At 37.7% G+C, this 26,918-nt stretch overlaps 1 protein-coding gene across 1 annotated transcript in view; it reads left to right on the top strand.

Moving 5' to 3' along the window:
- Window positions 1–376: 376 nt before the first annotated feature.
- Window positions 377–26,918, top strand: part of LOC134531338 (amyloid beta A4 precursor protein-binding family B member 1-interacting protein) — a 33,138-nt gene continuing 6,596 nt past the window's right edge. Inside the window, exons 1-2 of the mRNA XM_063367035.1 lie at window positions 377–453; window positions 5,636–5,703. Coding sequence (XP_063223105.1) covers window positions 377–453; window positions 5,636–5,703 — 145 coding nt within the window. The remainder of the gene's footprint in view (window positions 454–5,635; window positions 5,704–26,918) is intronic.

The raw sequence follows: 26,918 nt of genomic DNA on the forward strand, positions 1-26,918 counted from the left end.
ATTTTTACGGTCAAAATATAAAATGTTCAGTTTTATTTACTCAAGCAAACACATTACTTAAATTCCTATGTGTAATCGTTGGAGTTGTAAAATTCTACAGTTCCCTGATATTTTAGTGTGATAATTTTCGTTTGAAACTCAATTTAAAAAAAGAACTAACTCAAAAAAATTACAGAGTGCTTAAACAGCACCACCTCCACAACATCCTGGCCAAAGCCCTGGGTTAGCCTATACCCGGATCGCCGAGCTGCACGACTGTGACGACGCCGACGTGATGTGTGGCAGCGGACGAGGTTGGACAGCCGCACGATTTCGCCTGCCTTTCTTTCCGCCCCCTTCCCCGCGGCCAGCACGGCTGGAGGCTCGCGCCGCAGCTATGGGCGTCAGAGCCGACCAGCGCGGCACACAGGCTTGGTTACATTTGCACGGGCTGCCGCCTCTCCACAGCTGCAGGTAGGTCTCAGCGCGGGAAGCCAGCGCGGCCTCCGAGCACGTGATGGGGGCGCTCGTTCTCGCAAGGCAGGAGCCGTGTCCGAATGCACAGGGCTGCGTCCACAGCACTCACATCCCCACGTCGCTTAGCGAGTGCAGCCACAATGTGAAGGACGCGTTTCTAATGGATGGATGGTGTCCGAATACTTTTACTGCTTCCACCACCTGTTGACACGTACAATTTTGAGTCGTGATATCTACGAATATTCAGAAAAACGTAAATAACAACAAGCAAATAAAAAAAAAATTAATGTAGCGAGGATGTTATAATTGTCAGCGGTGAAAATAAAATGTTGTTTTAAATATAAAAATATTAGAAATACTTTTGAGAAATAAATACTCCTGCAAGTTTAAGTTTGCCTTTCGGTAAATTTTATAAACGTTTTCATTTGTCTCTAATGAGTTATCACTTGTGCTTATAATGTTTTAAACAATTATTATGCCAAAATTCTAAATTAATACTATACACAAACAAAATTAAACACGATTCCGAAGGTAATGGATGTAGGGACGCATCAGTGGATGCATCCCTAGAAAACTCGATTTTAGTGGACGCATGTAGGGATGCTGATGCATCCCTTGTGAGAATTCGGAAGCAGCGCAAAGGTGGCCACGTCCACTACGATGCACTTCAGTGGATCCCTCATAGGATTAGGCTAGTATCGGATGCAGCTAGGGTGCGTCGTGCGTGGACCACTGCCCTCTGCACTGGCAGCCATGCTAGGCACTAGCTGCACACCAATCAATGTATACATGGGTTCGATAAATGACATTGTGGCGAGGTTATGTTTCACACGTAGGCTTAAGGCAAATAGATCTCCTAGACTATATAGTCTGTCTCACGCTAGATCGCAGTACAGAGTAAATGGTGCCCACTGTTCACAGATTGATATTACCCGGCTTATAAACATTACAATTTTTCTTTCGAGTACCATCGCTTGATATAAAATACTTGAATATATACATTTTTAAATTTTACTATTTTATAAGACAATTAAGCAGTGTATATTGACAGTATTATTACAGTTGTAGTCAGTCTTAAAGAAAAAAAGTAATTGAATGTTAAAATATAATTATTTCACTGGAGAAACTATTTGTTGCAGTTGGTCACTATTAATAACAAGGCATTCCATTAAAATATGTGCTTTGCTCGAACACAACCAAAAATTTTAATATTAAAAGATATAAAAACATTTCTAGACAAAAACCATTGAAACCAAGATTAGGTATTTAAATTACGTTATATTAGAAGTAAATATTGAATATTATCAGATAATGCTCTTGATGAAATACAGAAGAAAATTTATTTCCGAAATCATTGTTCCACAAATTTTCTTTACAAAATACAATGTATTATATACATCTAAAATAATCTTCACCCCATTATATAGTTGCGTCTAAATTTGTGTTCTCTATGGCATATATCTAGCAACAGAGCACGCTGAGACAAGGACAAGAGCTTACGGCAGAAATTGCGCATTGGAAAAAGAAGTAAATGCCCATTAAAATGCACACTGCGTACAAAGGATGAACCACGCCGTAGTGGACTTGTAACAGCTTAGCGAGTCATATCGAGGTTTGATCGAACCACTCCCCCCTAAAGAAATTGGCTCCTCAGCCATCATTGCCACCGAGTATATTCCTCATCTGTTCAATTTTGTGAATCTTTCTAAAATCATTTTTATATGTGTTCAGTACATCTTCCACGCTTAGTAATTTTTACGCTGATTATTTTTTTCATTACATCACGATACATTATCACTCGCAACTAATTAAAGGTTCAGAGATAAACCATCCGTCCTTGGTCAAGCAACATTGCACCTGACTCCATTTGGAAGGTCACAGAACTGAGTGTGTTTTTTTAAAGTGTTTCTTCTGTCCCGTTTGCCAGGAAAATTAAGTAGCAGGCGTAGAGCTGTTGGTAACTCTCATGAAACAAACAAGTCAAATAAAAAGCATGTCGCCATGCATACTGTGCCAGTGTTTTAAGTCTGAAATCACTGTAAAGTATTTCTAAACACAGTGTTACATTTGATGTTCAATGGCCTGCTAACAGAAGTATGTGTGCTAGTCTACATAAAATTGAATAATGTCTATATATTTAGTGAAATAAAATGTTTTGTTATGTACACAAGAATTATTAATAATAATAATGTATATTTTATCAACTTTTACCCTGCAATTTTGAAGCAGCTATCGTTAACGCTGGGTGTATTATAAAAACAATTGTGTGTACTTATGTACGCGCTTTAGATTCTTTTTGATTTGAGACATTGAACTATTTTTAATTTACATTTAAATAATTAAATAAATACTCAGTATTCAATATTAAAATATGTGTATAAAATAATATTATGGTGAAACGATAAACAAATAAAATGTATTCATTTCTTAAAGCACAATTTGTTTAAGCCAGTAATCTGTGATTAAAAATAAAAAAGATTTCCACTACCGAAATTTGTACCACGGTCATTTAGCTTATTAATCGCGCACTTTAACAAAGCCTGACAGAAGACTGTAAGGATAAAATGTATTATAATTGTTGTAATACCAGTATCCTCAAGTTTTTTAAAACTTTAAATTACTCTTTACTATGACTATATTAGTTTACCAAATATATTCCAATATAATTCCAAATATATCTTAAAGTTTCATTTAGCACACCAATACGTTTGGTATGTCCCCTAAATATGATTAAAGTGACTATATAGGGAGATCCTGTGAAGGTTTTGTTGCACTGTGCACGCGCATCGTTAAAATTCACTCTCATCATTCAATAATATTTTTAACCTCATGGATTTCTATAGACGCTTTTGCCTATTTTGTTTAAGCTTGGAACAGGGAGGTCATAAGATTAGGATTTTCGTTTTAAACCTGACATGAAAGAGTTTAAAATATAGTTATATGAAAAAAGAGAGATATAATTGAAATGATTGTGGTTGGTTTTCCCAATGAATCGTGCGTAGCTGCGGTGATATACCACGGGTAAGAATCCTCAGCGGCGGTGCTGGCTCCAGACCTGGGACATGTGAGCCCATGCCGTTCAATGTTTCTGATTGTCACCAAAAAAAAGTAGACATGATGAATAGTATAAGTATAAACAAATATGTCTGCCACGACACCTAGTTGATGGACTTATTGTTTGGGCTGTCGGTTTGTACTGGCGAGATGCTGTTCCCACACACGTCAGTACTGACTGAGTGCTCTTGAGCCCACAGTCCGATTTGATGGGAAGCCATCATCAGTCCATCAGTTCCGACTTATCAGACGTATCGCGCACGGCAGTTCCGACTGTTCAGTTCCGACTGATAAGTTCGAACTGACAGTTCGGACTGGTCGTGTGTGGAGGCCTTTAAGGACGCACGTATTAGCAGAGGAAAATACGCATTTTGTATCATAGCTGAAAATTCCACCATTAGATTAATATCGCAAGGTATGAGCGGTGAGCGCCCGACGCAAGTGGACTTCGCATGAAGTGACACCCGGACATGCACCGAGGTAAGAAAAGGAAACAGACAGCCGGAGAGCCCCGAGAAAACCCTGCTGACCGCCACGTGTGAAACTGCGGGGTTACAGCTTTCACGTGTCGATAAAAGTTCGACAAGTCAATCCTGACGATGTCAGTGTTTGTTTCAAAAAATGTCGGTAAAATATTGCCGCGCAAAAAATTCGGCTATGATTTTTTCTTATGGTTATTTAATCTACCTAATATGAAAGTGAATTGAATGTTATAAAATATCAATGTTCGGTAATCTTTTTTTCTAATGCTTCTTGTTGAGTTTTGCTATATATATATATATATATATATATATATATATATATATATATATGGCAGATGTAATGCTAGAAGAATAAGTAAACCCAGGTTTGCCCGGGTTAACTTAGCATTATCCAAGTTTGTTGGGTAAAGTCCGACTAATCACTTAAATAAATGGAATTCCGCGTCTACTCGTGTACACGTAGATCTACCCAGCGCTGACTGGGTGATGTTTGAGCACGTGGCACGAAACGCGCGGGCGCTGTCATCCCCCTGCAGGAAAATTTTGCATTTTGTAGTGTCTCGGCAGTCTGTCCTGCTCAAATAAAAAACCATGTCTTTGTTAGTAATAAACATAAGTACTATTTTGTGAAAGTGTCATTTTGTGAACTTTTGTGATAATTATAATTTTGATTACATTTCATTAAGAATTTTCTCATTAAAAATACTTAAAATACGTATGTTAAGTTAAGCTATCAATGGTTTGTGTGTCGTTAAATTCATTAAATTAAACTAAGGGTATCAATCATTTCGTTTTTATAACAATACTCAGAATTGGGGGGGACCTAGGTTTACACGAATTAACGCAGTGATTATATTCGGACTTTACCCAGTAAACTTGGATAATGATAAGTTAACTCAGATAAACCTAGGATTATTTCTTCTTTTAGCATTTCTCATAATGCAGTATGTCCATAAAATAATATCCCAGTTATAAAATATAATAGTATTAACTGTGAGTGTTGTAGGGTGTTGATTAAAGGTTACAATTAAAGAGTAAATAAAACTGTTTTATATAAGCGCATGTGCGAATACGGCTTTGTTGTTTTCTCGCTTGCAGGGTGAAAGAATGGCCTTTTTATAATTATTAGAGGAAACAGGATGGATCCCCTCCCCATCTGGATCTCTTTGTACGAGAGTGGTTGAACTTCTAATTCCCTGACCATTGGATTGGTCGTAATGGTCGAGCCGACAGAGCTCTTTTTCGCTGGCCTCCAAGTTCACCTAACATAACGCCATGCGAACTTTTCCCTTGATGCTTTACAAAATATCGTGTCTACGTTCCGCCGTTCCCTAATGATTTGCCAGAATATTGAAGAGGCTATTTCTTTCATTACTCCGGACGTGTTAACCAAAGCGTGGAAAGAATATGACTTTAGGTTGGATGTGTGCCCTACAACTAAAGGTGCACAAATTGAACATCTGTAAAAAAAATTGTTAATTTAACTTCGATTTGATGTAAGATTTGTAGATTAAACTGTTTGAATATACCATTGAAACAGGAACATTCTTTTATGGACATCCTGTACACGTATGATTAACACTGTCGTCCTATATGACTCGCGCACATGGCGAGTGTTGTTCGACTGCGGTGTGTTGCTGCAGGATGGAGTATCTGGCGGCGAGCGTGCTCTGGCTGTCCGTCCTCGCGGCGCTGCTGGCTCTATCCTCAGGTACTCTCACTCCAGAGGGCTGCCTCGCCTGGCATCCGGCTGCAGCCACGCTGTGGTGTCTGATCACGGACAGTGGTACCAACATTTACACAAGGGAAACATATCGCAAAATTGCTGCCAGACATGTAATGTATCGATTCAAGCACCTAGTTCCTAAGTTTCATACTAGGTAGCGCTGGTAGGGAGTGTCCACAGAATACCTTAGCAAAATAACCGCCTATGTAGCGCAACATTTTAGATTGTCTTCTCTTTTGTCCTTTGTTCTGCGTGTAAACTCTACTTTGATCAGAATATATGATAGGAGGAAAATTTTTATCCGATGTATTGTCTGTTTTAGTGCACCATACTTACATAACCTAACCTAACATAACCTAACCTAACCTAACCTAACCAAGGGGATAACATTCAGGATTTTAAAGAAGAAAATAATATGCATTGTAAAATTCGGAAAGGGTACCTTTCCAGTTTATTTTCTGCTGTGTCATTGTACAGAAAAACCTGAAAGGTACCTTTTCCGAGGGAATACCTTTCCAGTGCAATTTTGCATTAAAACCGAAACATTTTAAGACATCGGAAAGGGTACCTTTCCAGATTCTACCCAGCTACACTACCGCTACCAAAAGTATGGAAGGTACCCTTTCCAAGTGGATAAAATTCATCCCCCCCCCCCCCATTTATGTTAGTGACGCGGGATAAGTGTCCCGAGGTTTGTTTTACTCCGAGTCTCTTTTGACCTTTTAACAATCGGAGACGCCCTTGCGCGTTTATACTTGCCGGAAACAGTACAGCGGATGGCCGTTTTACTCTTGAGGGCAAGATGCTCACAGGTCAAGGTCATGCCCTCTATGCTCCTACTCTCGGGGAGTTGCGAGGGGAGGTCGTTCAACTAGTTGTTTCGACGCAATCTACTTCAGTGTTGTTCCTAACGTTCATTGAAGTGTGATGTATAGTACAATGAGTAACTTATGAGTATCATGTTACAAATGACAATGAGGATCGTATGTTTGTTTCTCCTGATATTTTGAATAAAATATTTTTTGTTAACATGTATGTAACATGTTATGTGGAGTATATTCGTATTTGAGATCTTACAATAAAACATACAACAGAATTTTATTAAGCTCTCATCCTTTGTGGCACAATATAAGTATTACCTAAGCAGTCTCACATTCAGACCAATCTTAATTTGCAATTGTATTTTTCAAGACGTCTGCTTTTATGCCAAGTAAAAGAAAAATAATAGACCTCAAACTCGTTCTCTTTGCCTATATGAGAGTTACCAACTCTTTTGAGTTAGGTTTTTTTCTCCTAACTCTTACAACTCCTAGGGAGCCAAAGAGACTGCTGGTAAAATAACCTACGGTCTCTGGTGGTTCCAGCACGGTATCCCTCTAAGCGCAAGGCTCTAACTGGCATGCGGTCTTTTTGTCGTGGATAGAACTACTATGACAATTGTGTGATAATCAAAACATTATATGATGGAAAGATTAAGATTAAAGTGTAATTTCTAGTCCTTTGAGTGCTTAATATGCGTTAGCGTTACATTTCTAAAAAAATTATTATGAAAACAAGTGTTTTAGCCATTTTCACTCTTCTAAAAATACAGTTTAAAAACGAAATACGGGAAAATAACTACTCATCTACCCTCAGCGTATTCTTAAATGCTTTTCGTAAACAGACCTCACTCGGATATCTTGAGCAGATTACAGATCGCGTGGTTTTAGCTGAAGCTCTGCACACTATATTTGTGTTCAGTAGGCGGGCACCCTAAACTATACATTTTAGGTAGAATACTAAGAAAGACTACCTATTTAAGCCGTTACCATGATGTGACTTCTGGAAAATTTGTACATAGTTTTTCGTTTCATTGTCCATAGATCCCAAAACAATCGTCAACTCAAAAGTTTATACTTAACTATATATTATTATTATATTGTTATTTGAGTGCCTGTCAACAGCCATGACCTTTAATAGGTATTGATAATCGATGGGTGGTACCATTTAATCCTGTTTTGTCACGTACTTTCAAAGCTCATATCAATGTTGAGTATTGTAATTCAGTTAAATCTATCAAATACATCTGCAAGTACGTAAATAAGGGTTCTGATCAGGCAGCGTTTACCATTGAAAATTTAGATGAGGTTTCTAGGTATGAAGCAGGACGATACATAAGCAGTAAATAAAATAAAAACTAATTAACACATAATAGTACACACAGACAAAAAAATACAACATAAACATAAAATATGATACAATAATCATATGAAAAAGACAAAAAAATCCATAAACAAAAGAAACAGAAATATTAACAGTATCAATTTTAAATTAATTTTAACTAATGAAATAAAAGATAAAAATGTCCTTAACAAAGACAACAAAAAGTTTAACATTATCAATTTTAAATTAATTATAGGTAATAAAGTAACAACAATTAAATATTTGCATTAACTAGTTACTTAACTGCATAGAAATAAGAAGCTGGAATGTCTTTTTTTTTTTTTTTTTAGTTTATTGACTTTAGGAATCGATAAAAACTTTTAAAACTTTCATTTCAATGTAAAACGTTAAAATTAACATTATAAATTTTAAATTAGTTCTAGGTAATAAAGTAACAACAATAAAGTATTTATATGAAATAGTTACTTAACTACATACAATTTAAGACCTCAAAATGTCTTTTAATAAAATTATTTACTTTATAAACGGGTCCAAATCTTTTTAACAATCTTTGCAATTATCTGTACAACGCTTGGATAGCTCATTTTTTATATAATATGTTCGAAAAAATTGTGATATTCTATGTTTGAAAGTAGAAACTCTACGTCCAATTTTGTTCGGTACTTCACTGCTGTGATAAACATTTGTGAAGCAATTTATTACAAAAACAGTATCTACCACTTTTCTCCTGAACTGCAGTGTATATGTGTTCAGGCTTTCTAGGGTAAGGTCATACGTAAATGCTCTGAATTCTCATTTATTAAATATTTGTTAAAAAAAATCTATATCATATTCTATAGACACGACAACTACCGTAATTTTGTACAAATCACTTCCAAACTAATACATAAAATATGTTAATGGAAAATCTCGGCAAAATTCCACCAAATGGGGTAGAAATATAGATAAAACGCTATAACTCCCATAATATGACAAATATTGCATCCATTTGAACATATTATAACTCGTAGAAAAAACCTTAAAACCTAACATTTTTGATACGACCAACCATAACTGCAAGGGGTGTAAAAAAAAAAGGGTGAAGGACAAAAATTCATAACTCGCTTAGTAGACACATTATCGAATCCGTTCAAATTGTTGGGAAATAATATAATTTTTATGTAAACATATTGTCTGAAACAATTTTTTTAAAACGAATCATTGCAGCAACAGGATGAAAAAAACAGGGTAGATTAAAAACAAAAAACGTGTGTAACTCAGTAGCTACACGTGATAGAAGTGAAACTTATTTCGCAATTCAAACCTTGACTCATCAGTATATTTTTTTCAAACGCAGGACCACGACGCGCGCCAGGTTCAGACCTGGCTGGCGGCCCTGAACGGCCACTGGAGTCAGGCGCCGTTTCACGTGCTGTACACTGAATTAGGCAGAGGTGCCCACCCCCCTCAAACACTATGACTCACCCCCCCCCCCTAACCTAATGATGCGCCCCCCCCCCCCCAGAAATTTTTTATGCCATTTTCTCAATTATTTACTCAATTATTTTATAATATTATACTTTTTTAGTATTATATTTTATCACATTTTGCATTAATTAAAACTGATTTTCTAATAATAATTTTGGTCATATCAGGTAATATTTCCATCCTGAACCGACAGATGCCAAACTGCTTTTGTTGAGGAAAGTGCGGGGTTGCCAATTTGATTTACAAGATCCCTTTCAATTATCAAAGCACCAGAAACGTATTTTCACATTAGAAGCTATAATTATGTGAATAATATATACATTTTTCTCGTCTTTTAACCACCCCCCCCCCTGAAATTTTAATGACGCAGTCTGCGTCGTTACCCCCCCTTGTGGGCACCCCTGAATTAGGCATGCCACGCGTGCCTTGCCGAATTACAAGGGTCGTCGCTACCCCCCACCCCACCATGGCACCACGCGCATTATCCTGCCTCGGTGCTGTTATCTATCGCTGAACGGCCTTTGGAATTCCGCAGGCCGCCGCGCGAAGTAGCGAGAATTGACGTCACCCTTCTGGACTTTTCGGGCGTCGGGTCGGTCCAGGATGACGCGACTCATCACAGCTGCTCTCGTCGATTCAAAAAGGGCGCCTCAAGTACTTAAGCAGAGACGCTGGCCTCCGTGTTCCGAGCGGATTCCGAGAGAAGGGAAGTGCGAGATCGGCGAAGAGGGTGAGAGACCCCCTCGAGATCGGCGCGACGCGGAGCGACGGGACCGTGTGAGTGCGACTGAGAGATGCGAGACTGTGTGTGTGTGGACATGTGAGAGGTAAGGGGTGAACCAACGTTGAGCCTAGCTCCAGTGAGGAGTGCGAACTCTAAAACTTGACAGACCTTGAGTGACTTGAGAATAAACATTTTTAAGTGGCAGTGATTGGTGATCCGACATTTTTAAGTACAATTGTTTATTATTAATTTCAATATTAGTAAGTAATAAAACTGTAATAAAACTTAATTGGCTATCCCTTACGAACCAAGTTCTCCCCACATTATAAATCGTAACATTTTGGTGTCAGAAGTGGTATAACCCTAATTAATAGATTTAATATACAGTTTTTATTAAAATTAATTTAAAAAGTCAATAATTATAACAAATTTAGTTATTCAATAATTGAGTTGGTTTAAAAACTATATTTCGTTTTGAGTGTTGTAGTAGTATAGTGTTAGTTTTTAGTAGGAGTTAAGGTTAGCATATAGGGGAAATTACAGTGTAGGTGATAGGACAGTAGTGATAGGCTGGTAGTGTAGGTGAACACAAAATATGGCAGCCGACGAACCTAATAACATTAAGGCTTTCTTGGCCAAAATGAATAATAAAATTGAAGAAATTAAGAAGGGTCAAGAGGAAATAAAGAAAGGTAAGGAGGAAATGAATAATAAAATCGAGAGTAACCAAGAGGAAATGAAGAATGAAACGAAGAATGGCCAATAAGAGATGAAGAATAAAATTTATAATTGCCAAGAAGAGGTGAAGAATTCTATGAAGACCGAGAGCGACGACATCAAGAAGAACCAAGAAAAAATGAAGAAGATGAAGATTGATGAAATCAGCATCCAGTTGGGACGCAAAGTGTAGAGTTTGGAGCAGCCTCTTGCACAACAAGAAGAGCAACTCGTACAGCAAGAACAGAAACTTGCCCGACAGGAACCACAGTTAATTCAACTTAAACAGGCAACCGAACAGCTTGTAACAGTTGTAACCGAGGAGTGCCGCTGGATGATTAAGGAAGCTACAGCTGCTGCAAACCGGAAGAGTAACTCCGACGATGGGCTCTTCCAGTGGCCACACAAAATTCAAGCCAACCACTTTCGATGGTCAGTCTTTGTGGACAGTGTACAAAATAAAGTTCAAAGCAGCTGCAGAAGTAAATCATTGGAGCGAGGAAGAGAATACTACGGCAGTCGTCTTGGCCCTGCGTGGATCTCCACTAGAGTTGCTGCAGTTACAGAGCAGAAAGACTATGGAGTATTTGTAGAGGCCCTTGAGCTGAGGTATGGTGACCGACACATGAGCGAGGTGTATGGAACAGCCCTGAAGACACGTCAACAGAGATCTTCGGAAACCCTCTGATGCCGCCGCGCAGAGTAGTGCGAATAAACACCGCCTTTATAGTTTTTTTTCGGGCGTTGTGTCGGTCCGGGGTGACGCGACACTTCCAACCCCTCTCCTCCAGTTGATTCCAGAAAGTCTGCCAAGAGTATAAAAACAGCGACGCTGGCCTCTGGGCGAGTTGCGAGAGTTCCGCGAGGGAAGGGAAATGCGAGATCGGCGAAAAGGGCTAGAGACCCTCTCGTGAGCAGCGACGGGACGGTGCGACTGTGACTGAGTGGTGCGAGACTGTGTGTGCGGACAGGTGCGAGGTAATGGACAGACCACTGTTGAGCCTAGCTCCAGTGAGGAGTGGAACTGTGGAACTTGACATAATTGACTTGTGAAGATACCTTTTTAAGTGCGAGTGATGTGATCAGACATTTTTATTTTCGATTATTTATTAGCAATGTAGGCTCGTAACTATATATGTATATAATGGACACTATAACTGTTGTAAATTATATAAACTTTTGAGTTTGTAATGGTTTTGGGGTCTATAGACCGTGAAATTTTCCTGAAGTCGCATCATGGTAACGGTTACAATAGGTAATCAATAGGTAATCTTTCTTTGAAATCTACCTAAAAGTGTTATAAGCTATTCAATGCTGGATAAATTGAGTTAATAACATTTAAAATATATATTATGCAATGAATATGAGATAATATTTTATTAATCATAATGGAATATTGAAAAAAATATGTAGGTGCTTATTTTCATTAATTTTTATAAGGTTCCGGAAGTTTATAGAAGCTTCCAGACAATTTCCAGTTTAATTAGGTGCTTCGAAATCTACCTACGTCTGTAGGCTGTGCCGAAAAGGATTTGTTTTATATGACCTAGCATATCTTAGCCAGAAGTTACGGTAACACTCATTGACACAGTCCAGGGTAATTGAAAAAGGAATATGTCATGGCCTATAGTAAAGAAAAATCCAAGCATTAAAGTGATTTCTGAAAACCACGATAAACCGAAATCCGGATTATTTAACAGAATTTCTTGGGAAACAAACACAGACTAAGAACAGTTTTCAAGTAAAATTATATTATCAAAAACATGTTTACCAGAGTAAAACTAGCTATAGAATAGTGGCAATGACATAACTGTTTTAATAATATCCTCTGTGAACTTGGTTAAATAAACGTCGGAGGAACAGGTAGGTCCATAAATAAAGATGAAACTCGAAAATCAAACTTTCTGAACATTCCTGGGACAACAGCAATAAAAGATAACAGATGCCAGTTGCCGAAACGTCACAACTGTTTTGTCATGCGAAACTTACTGTGTTCGTCGGCGTTATCGTCATTGTTTTGTCCATAATATCTGTTTATCTTCATCGTTGTGTTCGTATATTTTCTGCGTTGTCCAGGTTTTTTTTTGTGTTCATGCATTTACTGTTATTGTTGAAACTGTCGCTTCGTTGTTAGCCCACTATGTTCGTCTGTGCGGAAATTATATTTTTCATGGCTAAATTCCATTCACGGAATTCTTGTGCTGTCTGATAATTAAGTTTGAATGTGTTCGTCTGTGCTGTCGTCGTTGTGTTGTCCATAATACCTGTTTAGGTTCATAGTTAGGTTTATCTGACATCAGCTGATTTAGGCTTGTTCTCTGTGGATTTGTTTCCAAGTTTATTTCTTAATTTTAAATCTTGTATTTTCCAATGACAAACAGTGTAAAATGGCGTATGTCCAAGAAATTGTATGAAATATAAATTCCCCATTGCATGAATCATTTAAATAATGTAATCCTGATGCCTGGACCGGCGATAAGAACCTGGTCCTCCGGAAATTCGGGTCAAGTTACTTCGCTTCATTAAAACTTGACATTTTTCCCCGAATTGTTTCTGTAATATTTCATTCAATTTATTGAGATTTACATCAATGTTTTGTGCCGGTATTTATTTTTATTTATATCTTATATCTTTAAACGAGCAATTCTTGTATATATGTAATCTGAATCTTGGAAACGGATCAACGATTTTCATGAAATTTAGTATGCAGGGGGTTTCGGGGGCGATACATCGATCTAGCTAGGATTCATTTTTAGAAAATGTCGTTTTATCCGTGTTTTCAATAATAAACTTTATCGATAATCAACTTAAACATAAATGACTCTTCCTGACATCTATTGGCGATTAATAATACCATTTTTTTTAATTGGGAGCAACTAACTGCTTTAACGACACAACAACACTAAAGCTACTCCAGTATATGGCGTTGTTAAGCAACACTAAGACAATGAGTGTTTGGTTTGAGGTTAGACCAAGAAAATCAATTGTTTACTTATATTATTTGTGTCTTTTTAACCCATGTGTTCACTAAAAAATGCCTAAACGATCTTTGAAAAAAACGCTTATAATAAATTTAACTTCACGAAGCCGCAACTCGTCTCAAGAACACCTTGAAGAACATCGTCATCAAACTGGTCAGGTTTCTTAAACTTCACACAGTGAAGACTCATTTCAAGAAAACCTTCATGAAAATAATCAGGTCTCCGCTCGTCCCACACGTGCTGCTAAAGTAAGATGCTTGCACAACTTGACTAACATTATACGAGCAGAAAGGTCTTATGATTTAGATGTTTCACGAGAGCGTGCGGCACAACGTGTGGCCGCTGAAAATGACGAACAACGAGAGCGACGTCTACAAGATTTGCGGCAGCGTGCGGCACAACGTGTAGCTAATGAAAATGACGAACAACGAGAATACCAATTAGATGAACAAAGACGTCGAGACGGAAGACGTCGTAGGGCTTTATAACTTAATAATTATTTACCGACTTATAAATGTGCCGTTACTGCACCTGTGCAATATCACGCCTTAGGACTATTTGGAATTTTGTGTATCCATTGGGGTGCATTGCATTTCCCTGAGGAACGCGTTTAAAATCGTATAAATAGAAATTCTTTGGTGACTGTTGTTTGCATGGACGAATTTTAATGGAGCAACCAAAATTTTCAGATGAATTAGTACCTACCCCACATTCAGAAGAATTTCATAAAAAAATAAGAAAGATAAACGCATCTTTTGCTCAAGCATATATCAATGTAGAAGATGATAGAACAATAAATAGCCATGGCATTTATAGTTTTATTGTTTGCGGACAAGTATATCATAAAATGAATATGACAGCTCACCCGTCACAAAATGATGTTGGTTGTTTTGAACGGCCACTGTACGAGCAACTATACATTTTAGACCCTGATGAAGCCGTTAATGAAAGAGTTAACCATCCACTTAATTCTGCAATTACTACCTCAATGATGAAGTTATTGGAGTTCATCATTCGAGCGCAAAATCGTTATGTACAGGGATATATAATGATGCGAGAAGTAGAGGACGAAATGAATCGGTTAACTTCTGCCCAAGGGTTACCCCCACCATACGTAAAGCTTTTATTTAGAATTCCAGATCAAGCTGATCGCAGAAGGTTTAATATACCGGCGTGTAATGAGTTTTGTGCAGTTTTTACACTAAATGCTGATCAAAGCTTTCCAGAAAATGAAATGATTGTTCACCAGCGCAATAAAAACATTGTCTCTTTAAATAATGTTGATAAGCGAGTCGAGCCATTTACTTAACCATTATTTTACCCAGCCGGCACGTATGGTTTTAGCCACAAAAAAAAAAAAACGAGCAAAGCTCGGTCATCCAGGTACTATTTATTTATTAGAGACATCCCACAGACAAAGCCCAAAATAGACTGACATTATACAAATACATAAAAATAGCCAACCAACGCTAAAACAGAAGGAAAATAAAAGGACAAAACAAATTTGAAAAGGCTGAAGTTGCCAAAAACACATTAGTAGTATATAATAGTATCTCTTGGGACTGGTGCTGGTGCGTGCAGCCAGAGCCAATGTCCGTCATCTTAGATTTTGACGTCACGGTGGCCATCTTAATGTCAAATCTCCTCAAAATTTCTCAAAAATTACTAAAAAGATTCTCAAAATTCCTAAAAATTTCTCTATTTCGAGGGAAAATTCCCTTTTCGAGGGGAAATTCCCTTTTCGAGGAAAATATTCCCATTTGTTTTATTAATATAATCCAGAGGGGCCAAATTTCTCGGAGAGGGGCAATATTCCTCAAAATTTGACAAATATATCTGAAAACTATTTTTTTAAAAATTGTTTCTATTAAATGTTTAATTACTTAATTCATTTCGGCTTTTCGGTTCGATTCCCAGCGAGAGTAAAAATTTAATATATGCATAACATTAAATAAAGATGTTAATAAAAATAAAAAAAATTATTTCAAAAATTGCACGTAGTAGAGCTTGGAGTCCTCGGATCGAACCCGGTGAAAGTAAAAAAAATGGCGACGGATTCTTTCTCTACAGAGGCTACCAGCATTACTAATGCCAAGGCAGACATCATACCAACCAGTATGATGTCATGGCGGATATGCCATTTTCTTTTCATCTACCAGATTGCGCTACCTCCATAGTAGTTTATTTTTTACCCGCTTAACTGCAGTAGTATTTATTACTATACCGTCATGGTGTCCACCATATTGTATGTCATTTTGAAAATCTGTAATTATTAACCAAGAAATTCGGCAAAAATTGTAAAAATCATAAAACAAATTCACCTATTAATACAAGGATTGATTCGTTTCTTTTAAATTTCGGTTCAATCCTTGATTTATATAAAAATTTAATTTAGGCTCGAAACATTTATATAAATTTATTTAATTAAACTCACCTCAATTTAACATTTTATATAAAGGTAAGGGTACAAAAAAATGCACAAATAAATATGTATAACGTAAATTATATTATGCTACAAAACGAAATTAGAGGCAACTATTAAATGTTAATTCTTTTCAAAGAGCAGAGTCTGTTCAATGTTGTAATCGATCCGCATGGCTAAGTGACCATCGGCTACCTTTTCCTTGGTATTCTTCCTCTTCGCGACAGATGTTTTCAATAGCTCCATTTACAGACTCCTCTATGTCATGCGGTTTGTAAAGAGCAGTACTCGTCCGTCGTCTTGAATGCTCTTTTGCAAGTCTCATATAGAAATGGTTCAGTTTTACCTTAAGTACATTCCAGCCACAAATTATACTTCACTGATCGATCATATTCCAATACGTCTTCAAGTTCATTAACTATGTCTTGCTTGGCATCAAATAAATAGGTACACATATATTGGTGCAAGATAGCCGTTCAGGTAATAAAATACTTTCGACATTTCACGGAATGCTGATTTTGCCAGGTAGAATCATTTTCATTCGGTCTGAACGCACCGAGAACAGTCGTAGGTTGTTGTTGCACATTGAGTCGATGCCGAAGCTGCTTGCTTCAGACCCGTTTTACTGTTTAAGTCATTGCGCGTGCGAGTCTAAACCTTAACTTGCGAGGCAGAATGCAACACTAGCTGGTCCGCAATAGGTGAATGGACTCCACCTTTACAGTTTCTCGCAGGTGGTCTCAAATTGTCAGTGCGAGTAAACCATGCATGAAACTCATCACAGCGAAACGCCAAGCGTAATGGGTTCTGCTCACATTTTATTTTTACCGCGCTTTTATTAGCTTCACGTGTATGTACGTATGAATGGACTATGTAATAAAATCTTTCCATTCAATTTTTACCCAATTTTCGACGTCCAAGTGTGTTGTAAGTTTGCATACATAAAAATAAACTCTGACAATACAATATTTTGATAACTTAAGACCTTAGAGTTAGTGGTGGGTCAGAGGGTCAAAAAAACAACTAATTTTGAGCTATGGGTAAATACCAGGCTTTTTGTGTATCCATGAGGTCGGGGTATGGTGAGAATTTGACCCGGGGTCGACTATTAGCATAGGGGGGAGGGGGTTGAAGACCCCAAATTTTGAAAGTTATAAAACTCAATGGTTTTCCGATTTGGAGTGTTTCTGATTCAAAAGGTCGGGTTATTGTGGGAAATGTACCCGGTAAAAGGAGGGGGGGGGGTGTAATTCCCATAAATGTTGAACATTTTAAAAGTAAATTATTTTCAATTTAGAGTTTTTCCGATGTCGTGTTATGATGGGAAGTGTACGTTGGCTTCGTCCATCTACCCCTTCGGATGGGACAAAACATGTAAATATTTTTTTAATTCATTCAACGATAAAAGCGTTTTTTAAAAAATAAGTTTATCTCATGTCTTCTGGCAACTAGAGAGAACGACAATGCCTTTTCACAGCAATTACAGGGATATATATTGTTTATATTCCTCGATGTATTCTTACTCGGAAATGCACCAACACGAGTCTTTTGCAATGACATTCTCGGCCATTTGATGGTAGAAGCACTTTGTTTGCAGGATATGGCATGTCTTTTTAAATTATCAATTTTGCAAACTCCATGTTGCATTTTTCTTAGTTAAATTTTGTATGGCGTGGATAATAGCACATTCTCTCTTCTTGTGTTGACGAGCATTACCTGCTAGTGGTTTCACCAGGTTATAAATCGTTTGAAGTGCCGCAAAGCATTATCCAGTCGTCGTGAGGAGCGCATACAAATTGGTAGATAGAATCGTTGATAAGTGAGAAAGATGGTGTATTTTAGAAACAAAGAAGTCTCGTTTTGTCTGTACTTGAAGCGATGGGCACGAAGTTTGTTTGACATAGTAGAAATGAAAGTAATTGCATTGGCTCATTGCATATAATTTCGCTTAGGGACGCCAGTTTATTAACTCCTGAAAGAGTAAAGTTTATTCTCAGTACAGGACAAATTCCAAATAAATATGGACGATGAAATTCTCAACGTGGAGGACACTGTAATTTTTGATGCCAGCAATACGAACTTTACCCGCTGTTTGATTTCAAATAATTTTCTTTAGTTGGTATGAATTCTAGATTTTTAGGATATAGGGGATCTTCTCCCCCCCCCCCCCAATGTTGTTCCTTCGTACGCCACTACTACTGAAGAGCCGTGACCAAACTGTCCTTATTTGTAGCTTTGCGCTTCTACCATGTATGATGATAAGTGACCCAGCTTGATGTTGCTATGCTTTGTTAAGTCTTTATCACGCGATCACTGGCCACTGCCCTTGATAGAATACATGATAGTCTTAAATCACTTGAATGTTTTTCGAAAGTTACGTTGATTTTGTTGTGTTATTGGTTTCGACAACCTTGGGGCGTGTCAGAACATCTTTGGACCAATTGAAGACGGAGCAAAAACATACAAGAGATCGAAGTCAACTTGTCGTTAAATGAACCTGCGAAATTTTCTAGTCTTTGATGATCATAAAGAAGGATTTGTTAACGATATTAATTATATTATTATGTAACTATTCCTTTCCTACAGAAGATAGTAAAACATATTTTCGATGTATTTAACATATAAAATACACACCAATATTCTTCAGCTGAATTTTATGAAGATATTCACATCCTCTTTTTTTTTTTCCCTCTTTGGTGCATAGTTTCGTATCTCAGGTGTGTTGAATGTATAGTCCAGGTAAATGGCCAAAATAGCAGACGTGATCGAAATAACGTGAAAATATATCAAGACTACATTGCAATTATCGCGAGTGATCTTTGTGAGTGTTGTCTCATCCGATTTATTTTCTCGTGTTCTTTACTCAATTTTTAACTCATGATTAGGAGTGCATGAACTGGAGGCGTGTCTTTCGTCTCGGTGGTGCTTGAGTGATTAGCATCTTTGAAATCGACGGTAATAGGCTATTAGTTCGGCAAGCCGCCGCGCGAAAGGGGAAGCGGCGCGTGCGCGAAAAGGGGAAACGTGACGTCACAGCAGCCGCGCTACAGATAACGGAACGAATGTTGCCGCCATAGAACAAGGAGGGAGATATAGAAATACGACTCTTACACTGGAAACTGAAACCATGTTTTGCGCGACATGTGACGCTTATCTGTTGAATGGCTCATAACTACTAACTTAAAAAACTTGGTCGGGAGGTTCAAATCAAGTGTTAGGTTTTAAATTTTAATTTAAAAATTTAAAGAGTGTCTTAGTAAGATAGATTTAAGCTGTGCGAAAAACACTAAAACAAAAAAAAAACATGTTCTTTATTAATGAGTAGGATTTGCAAAATATCTGGTATGCTACACCACAAAATATGGGGATTCCAAAATAAAGTGAATTAAATTTCACGGGTTTGTTTTCCTGATGATAGCTCATGCATTTATTTCCACAATCAATGTAGCTATGTAAAAAATGTATTATAAAAGTTACTATCTAGCGGGTGCGCCCGAAACTACTTCAGGAAATTAGGTCTCAGTCTTGGCAATTAGAGTTTCTCCGCCATGGTTGCCGCGACCTTGTAACTGGACGGTCGTGTCGTGCGACGAGGGCGGGTTTATCGTGCAGTGTTTTCGAGCGGCTTGAAGAGGAATCACCGCAGGCGTCCATTGGCAGTTAAGAAGTCCCTGGTAACTTGCACGATCGTCTCACCGTCTATGCGGGGGATACAGCGTCGCTTCTCTTCGGACTAGCAAGGAACGGCATTATGTTGCCTTTGGTTAGAATAACCAACACACATGAACAGAATGTGCATAAAATAATGTACCTGTTATATATTTTGGTAGTATCAAATGTAAGCGTTTTTAGAGTGATGATTCAAGTTCACAATTAAAGAGTTATGTACGCAAACAGTTTTATATAAGCGCATGCGCGAATACTACTTTGTTTTTTTCTCGCTTGCAGCGCCACCTACGCAAAATGGCGACTCATGAGCGTAAAGCGTTTGATATTCTGCAGTCTGAGAGAGAATCTGTAATTTCAGTTCAACGTTCGTTTCGTTTAAAGTATAATTGTGATCCCCATGTGACAAAATATCCGCTGATGGTATAGGCATTTCGAGACAACAGAGCTATTTTTTTTTTTTGCTTCTATGTTCACATAACGCCATGCGATTTTTTCCTTTGGGGCTTTATAATAGATCGTGTCTACGTTCTGCCGCTACGTAATGATTTGCCAGGATTTAGACATAGAATTGAAGTGGCTATTGCTTCCAATACTCCGGACTTGTTAACCAATGTGTGAGACTTTAGTGAATGTTTGCCGTATAAATAAAGGTGAACGTATTGAACATTTGTAAGAAAAAATAGGTTATTTTACCTTAAATTTGAAGTATTTGTTGTAAATAGTCTAAATGGAACTTTTATAATTGACCATATAAATTGGGACATTCCATTATGAACATCCTGTATTTTACACTTTTTCCAAACGTTCTCGTTTATTTGTAAACTACATTTAATAATCTTGCAGCGGTCAATCCTCAAAGTCGTTAATTCACTTTTATAAAATGGAGTGGGCTGGCGCAGCGATAAGACACAGTTCACGCATCCCATAGGACCCGAGTTCGAATCCCTATCTCTCTATCCTGATTTCGTTCTCCCATGTTTTCCCGCTATCACTTCAAGCAATAGCTGGAATGGTTTCCTTACTATTGGTCCTAACGTTTTCCTCCCCCAACATCCTTGTTCTGTACGTTGTTATACTCTCAAATGACATCGCTGAAAACTAGACGTTAACCCATAAACAAACTCTTAGAAATTTTATGTGGCATTAAGCCGACGTCAGTTGTGGATTGATGAAATAAAGTTTTATCGAGATAAATAAATTAAAGCCACATCACTATACGGTTTGTTTGCCAAAAAAAAACTGTCCAAACATGCGGAAAACGTTACTAAACATCTCAAAAATATTATCACTTTTAATTCGCAGATCTAAATGCAAACAGTGAATGGTATCTTGAATTAAGTAAAGAAAATTGTTTTGCGTAATATTATATAGTTAAATGTTATATTAAGAAATGGTAAAGTTTTCACAGGGTTCCTACTTCACTTCAAATATCTTAGAGAAGTAATACTTCAAACGGGATTGGATAGTGGAGTTAACTTAGGAAGAGTAATCAAACTTCGGAAGGTATATATGAGCATGGAATTATTACAACGAAAAAGGAATGACCGTAATTTGCAATTACAAAATCAATACACAGTTTTGTACTTTCAGTACTCGCTAGAGATGTGTAACATTTAACCTCGGTGACGAGCAGATTCATGTTTTATCATGTTGCAAATACAATTATAATACTAAATTTGTACACAGAATTTAAGGTAGGATTCTTTAAAACAATGCCGAGCGTGATAAATATATACGAAAATTGTGTTTTCAACAACATTTCTTGATGCAAATCATACGTGGTTTCCGCACCCACCACCAGAATTCTTTCCCGGAGCAGCTACTTCGAGTATCGAATCATTCGATTTGCAGAGCGGAATTTTATCACGTGTTAAAATAATGATTGATTCTATCGATTTCTGTCCTTGGTTAGATCTTTGCTCGATGCAAAATAATATAAATTCAGGTCAGAAATATTTAGTTATTAAATTTAACATTTAAGTGACGTGTTCAAAAGAAAAAGCAACAAAATTACAAATAAAAAATTTTTACATAAGTTCCACAATTACAAACAAGGAAATTACAAAGCGTTTCACGATTTATACAGTCTTCTTAGAAGGCGAAGCGAGTCCTTTGCATGCCTTAACATGTGTTTTCAGGGCAATTCTACATCCCATTCGATTAACCAGACACGTCTGATAGGTTGGACATACACATCTACAAGGTCGTAAGGTACGCCCAGTGGGTGATCAGTCACGTCTGTTCAGTGGCCAGGAACGTACGTCCAGTAGTCCAGTAGGTGGCAAGTTGCATCCAGTTTGTGGCTAGGCATGTCTATTCAGTAGCCAGACACGTAATCGGCGGCCAGTTACAATCAGTTTGACCCGGCATGTCCAGTTATTAGCTAGGCATGTCCAGTCAGCTACTAGGCATGTCCTGTTAGCTAGACTCATCTAGTTGATGGAAATGTTGGTCTAATCGGTGGCCAGGCACGTCCATTCAGTGACCAGGAACGCACGGCCAGAAGGTGGCAAAGCACATCGAGTTGGTGGTAAGGCATGTCTATTCAGTGACCAGGCACGTAATCGGTTACCAGCCACGTCTTGATGTAAGCTATGGATGTCAGTCGGTTGGTCAGGCTAACACGCCCAGTTGGTGACAAGGCACGCCAAGTTGGTGGCCAGACACGTCTGTGCAGTAGCCAGGAACACATGTCCAGTAGGTGGCCAAACCACCTTCAGTTGTAGCCAGGTGCATCCAGTAGGTGGTCAGAAACATCCAGTCAGTAGCCAAGATGTATTTTTTCGTCGATACTTGGCGAACATTTTAAACCGGTCATTACAAAGTCATACGCATAGACCACGAGAGATATTTTTCGTTGATACTCGATGAAAATTTTTAAACAGGTCATATTCAATGTCAGGTGTATAGACAAAGAGTCTCCGAACCATGAGTCTAATCATGTCCTGAGTACAGACTTGTCAAAGTAAAGACTTGTCAATACTCATTCGTCAAATAGTTACCACAGTCGAAAAAAAAAACATTCGGCAAAAAGGAAGCTCAGTAAAAAATGAGAGCACATTCGACAAACATGAAGCACACCGAAAAAAAAAGCACATTCAAAAAAAGAAAACCACATGAAAAAAGAATGCACATTTAACGAAAAGGACACACATTTGGACGAAAATTCAATAAAAACGAAGCACATTTAACGAAAAGGACGTAAATGCACGAACATTCAAATCAGTAAGGTTATGTTCTCGGCAAAATAATACGATTTAGCTACAGGAATACAATCAGTCACAGTATACAATAGGATACATCTCCAACAGCTCCAGCGACATTTGACTACAAGAGTACAAGGCTACTTTCATACGAAGCTACAAGTATATGGGACTACAAGACTACTTGGCTACGAAGCTACAAGTCTACGAGTCTACAAGTCTCCGACTGGCTACGAGGTTACAAGGCTTCGAAGCTACGTGACTACAGGGCTACGAGATTTCGTGGCTACAGAACTACAAGACTACGAGGCAACAAGTCTATGAGTCTACGAGTCTTAAAGTCTTCAAATAACCACGATACTACGACGCTAAGAAGTTACGAGACTACGAGTCTACATGGCAACAGGCTACGAGACAACAGGAATATGAGAAAACGAGTCTAAGAGGTTCCAACTAGCTACGTGACTACGATGCTACGAAGTTACGAGACTACGTAGCTGCATGACAACAGGCTACGAGACTACAGGGCTACGAGGCCACGAGGCTACGAGTCTACAAGACGGTAACTGGCCCAAGAAGCTCCATTCACCAGCAAGAGTTAATTCATTTCATGCAAATAAATTGTTGCAAGTAGACCCGATTCATGCATCAAGTTATTTTTTCATTATTTTTTTTTAAATGATTTTTTACCTGAAATTAACTTTTTGCGTCGAACAAGGATCTAACCAAGGATATAAATCAATCAAATCAATATTTATTTTAAGAAGCGAATTTTTCGATGTTTTTTGGAATTTTTCCCGAATTTCTAGCTAAATAATTACAGATTTTAGAAATTTGTGGATTCCAAGATGGCGTATGTGGAGTTAGCTGAAATGGCTTCAAAGGTCCTGATCATAAGCTACGAGCGGCGGACACGTCCGAACATGGCCGATTCCTCACGACTGGCAAGCCAACAAGCCATCAAGTCATCAAAGCCCTAGTCCCATAAGAAATACATTGTCCCAGACTTCCCAATTTCCATTTAATAACATATATTTTATATTTTAAATAAATACTGTCTAGATGACTATTAAAATTTTCTAAAACAAAAATGTATTTAGCTTTACCTTTCTGAAAAGAAAATAAATGTTTTGAACACTTTTCCATTCGACAGATATTCAGTTAATAGGTGTCAAGCGGTTTGCTAATACCTAAATACAAAAAAAGTTCTCAAACAATTAGATGATTTATATAGTTTATTATGGAAAACACTTTCACTTAGCACACACTTATTCTATTAGATAACACAATCACAGTTTCAGTTGTGTTTGAAAAAAAATAGTTTTCGACATTTCAACGCGGTTTTACTAACACTAAATGTAAACGGACTCTTGACATTAATGTTCATCTCAATGACTTCGGCAGTGCACAGACACAGCTGTCGGCACACGTGGTGGGACACAATCGGAGCACCTCACCTTCAGCGGATGGTTTCACTCGCAGCGTCTTCGGCAGGAAGTTGGTGCGTGCCATGCATTACGCATGTGTGATGCGTAGAGGCGACCATCACGCTGTCACACTAACACACTGACCCCTCCCCGACGCGAACTTGTCGGCCAATCAGGAACGCGCTTTCCCAAGGATGGTCACCGGACGTTCAGGAGCCAGGAATAAACACCTTCGTGTATTTAATTGTGATTATTATTTAGTTTTACGTTGTGCCGACAGCGAATTAGATGTAAACAAACAACTTTGCAGATCGGAGATAATGGGAAAGGAACCTGTCGTAGCCTACAGTAATGAGCCATCCCAGAATTTGCCTGAAGTGATTTCAAGAAATCTGAGAAAACAGAAACTAGGGAATACGGTACAGTGACTTAACAATGTGTCATCTTGATAAGATCGCAATGGCGGTGGAAACATGTGTTCTTTGCTCGGACATGCTCCTTTTCTGAATAACTTTGCTGAGTTGTCGCGTTCAACTGTTGACGTCGGAAGTGACATTTCAACGCCAATATTGACTCAAATTTAATGGCAGAGTCAGTATCCAACAGGTACGGAGGCAAGTCTCGTAAAACTTAAAACCTAAGTCCCTACCTAAATCTTTTTAGCAAAATTACAAACTTCCAAATGTGTTCAGCTCGACAAGTGCTTGAATGTTGCTGTAGTGCTACGTATTTCTAGTAACTGCGATATATCATGAACTGGAAGCATGGACTTCGGAGGAGGTATGAAATTTGATCCTCTACAAGACTTTTCGATATTTTTTGGGTTATGTCATTAACAAGTCTGTGCTAATATTATATTATAAACTGGGAGTTATTACAACTCGGTTACTGCATTCTTCTGGATCCAAACTGCCTTCGGTTTGACAGACAATAATTCGTTTCATCAACTTGAGATGTGGGCTGACTGAGGGCGGAGAGATCTCCCCTTTTTTTTTTTTTTACAAAAATTAAATATTAAGAATATACTTCATGAAAACAGTCGCCCCTAACATGTCGGTGTTACTCTCAAGTAAACTAAACAACACAGGGAAGTATATTGATTAGGTCTGGAAATTTTGCAGTTTTTTAAGTTCATAAAGCTAAGTAATTTAAACACCAAAAGTTGAAAAGTCGCTTTCACTTGTGTATGTATGTGTGCATATATATATATATATATATATATATATACACACACACACACACACGCGCGCAGAGTAGTAAAGTAAAGAGGCTCCGAGGAGAGGTTTCAGGATGTAGTGCGTGGTGCCGGTCCGCCATATTGATATCACAGCGGCCAGCTTGGTGTCAAAAATTCCCTAATATTACTCAAAAATGACTTTCAAATCCTCAAAATTCCTAAAAAGTACATATTTAAAGGGAAATATTCCTTTTACGAGGGAAAATTTTTCCGATTAGTCCCCTAAATTTTTGGTGTCTTTAAATGTCCTAAAAGCGTCATAACAAAAGAAATTAATTCAAGAGCTGAACCCGAATCGTGACCTTTGACCTTGACCCCATTGATTCTGCCATCTTGTATTCTAGTACTTTCCATCAATTTGAATTCTAACGTCACGTCTGTCATTTTGATTTCTAGTACTTTCTGCCATTAATATTTCCACAATTTTTTTTAATCCTGACACCACGTTCCTCCCTATTTATATTGCGTAATTATTGTTAGAAAAATATGGAAAAAAATTAAATTTAATAAAAAAATCTAATATCACTGCATAAAATACGTTACTCTATATTACTATGCCTAGGATGGAGGCCGTATTCAGCGTACGATAAGATTAATAGAGTCCAATTACAAACACATAGACCAAGCGTCTCCGAACTACTAGGTATATATTCTTTGTGAGTACTAAGTATGCAATATGTTAAAGTAAACCCCAATGAAAATTATTTTTCGATAATTGTTATAACTTACAAAAAGGTCATGTCCAATGTCAGATGTATAAGCCAGTAAATCCGAACCATGAGGTCTTCTTCGTTGATACTTGTTATATATGTCAAACAATTAAGTCCTATTTCAAGTAGACAAGACAAAAGTCTTCGAACAGTTAGATTTACAGTATGTTTATAATTTGTGACAAAACACTAACTAAGCATGTTTTACGCTTACTATAGTACCTAAAATCCCTGAAAAAGTTTTAATGTTTACTGCTAGTTAAAGAGGTATTGACCCATTAAATATTAAGTCCTCAGTATAGACTTAAATACGCGCATTTAGCAAAAAAAAAAGACATATATTCTCACTAACATTCAATTCCCTGATACAATCGCAGGGTACGATCCCATCAGTTGGATAAGATCGGTAAGAAACGATCACAGTATACAATATGATCAAGCTACATCTGGCTGCAATGCTTTCATCTGCATTTTGCTCCA

Source organism: Bacillus rossius, chromosome 3 (assembly GCF_032445375.1).
Source record: "Bacillus rossius redtenbacheri isolate Brsri chromosome 3, Brsri_v3, whole genome shotgun sequence".
Classification (NCBI taxonomy): Eukaryota; Metazoa; Arthropoda; class Insecta; order Phasmatodea; family Bacillidae; genus Bacillus; species Bacillus rossius.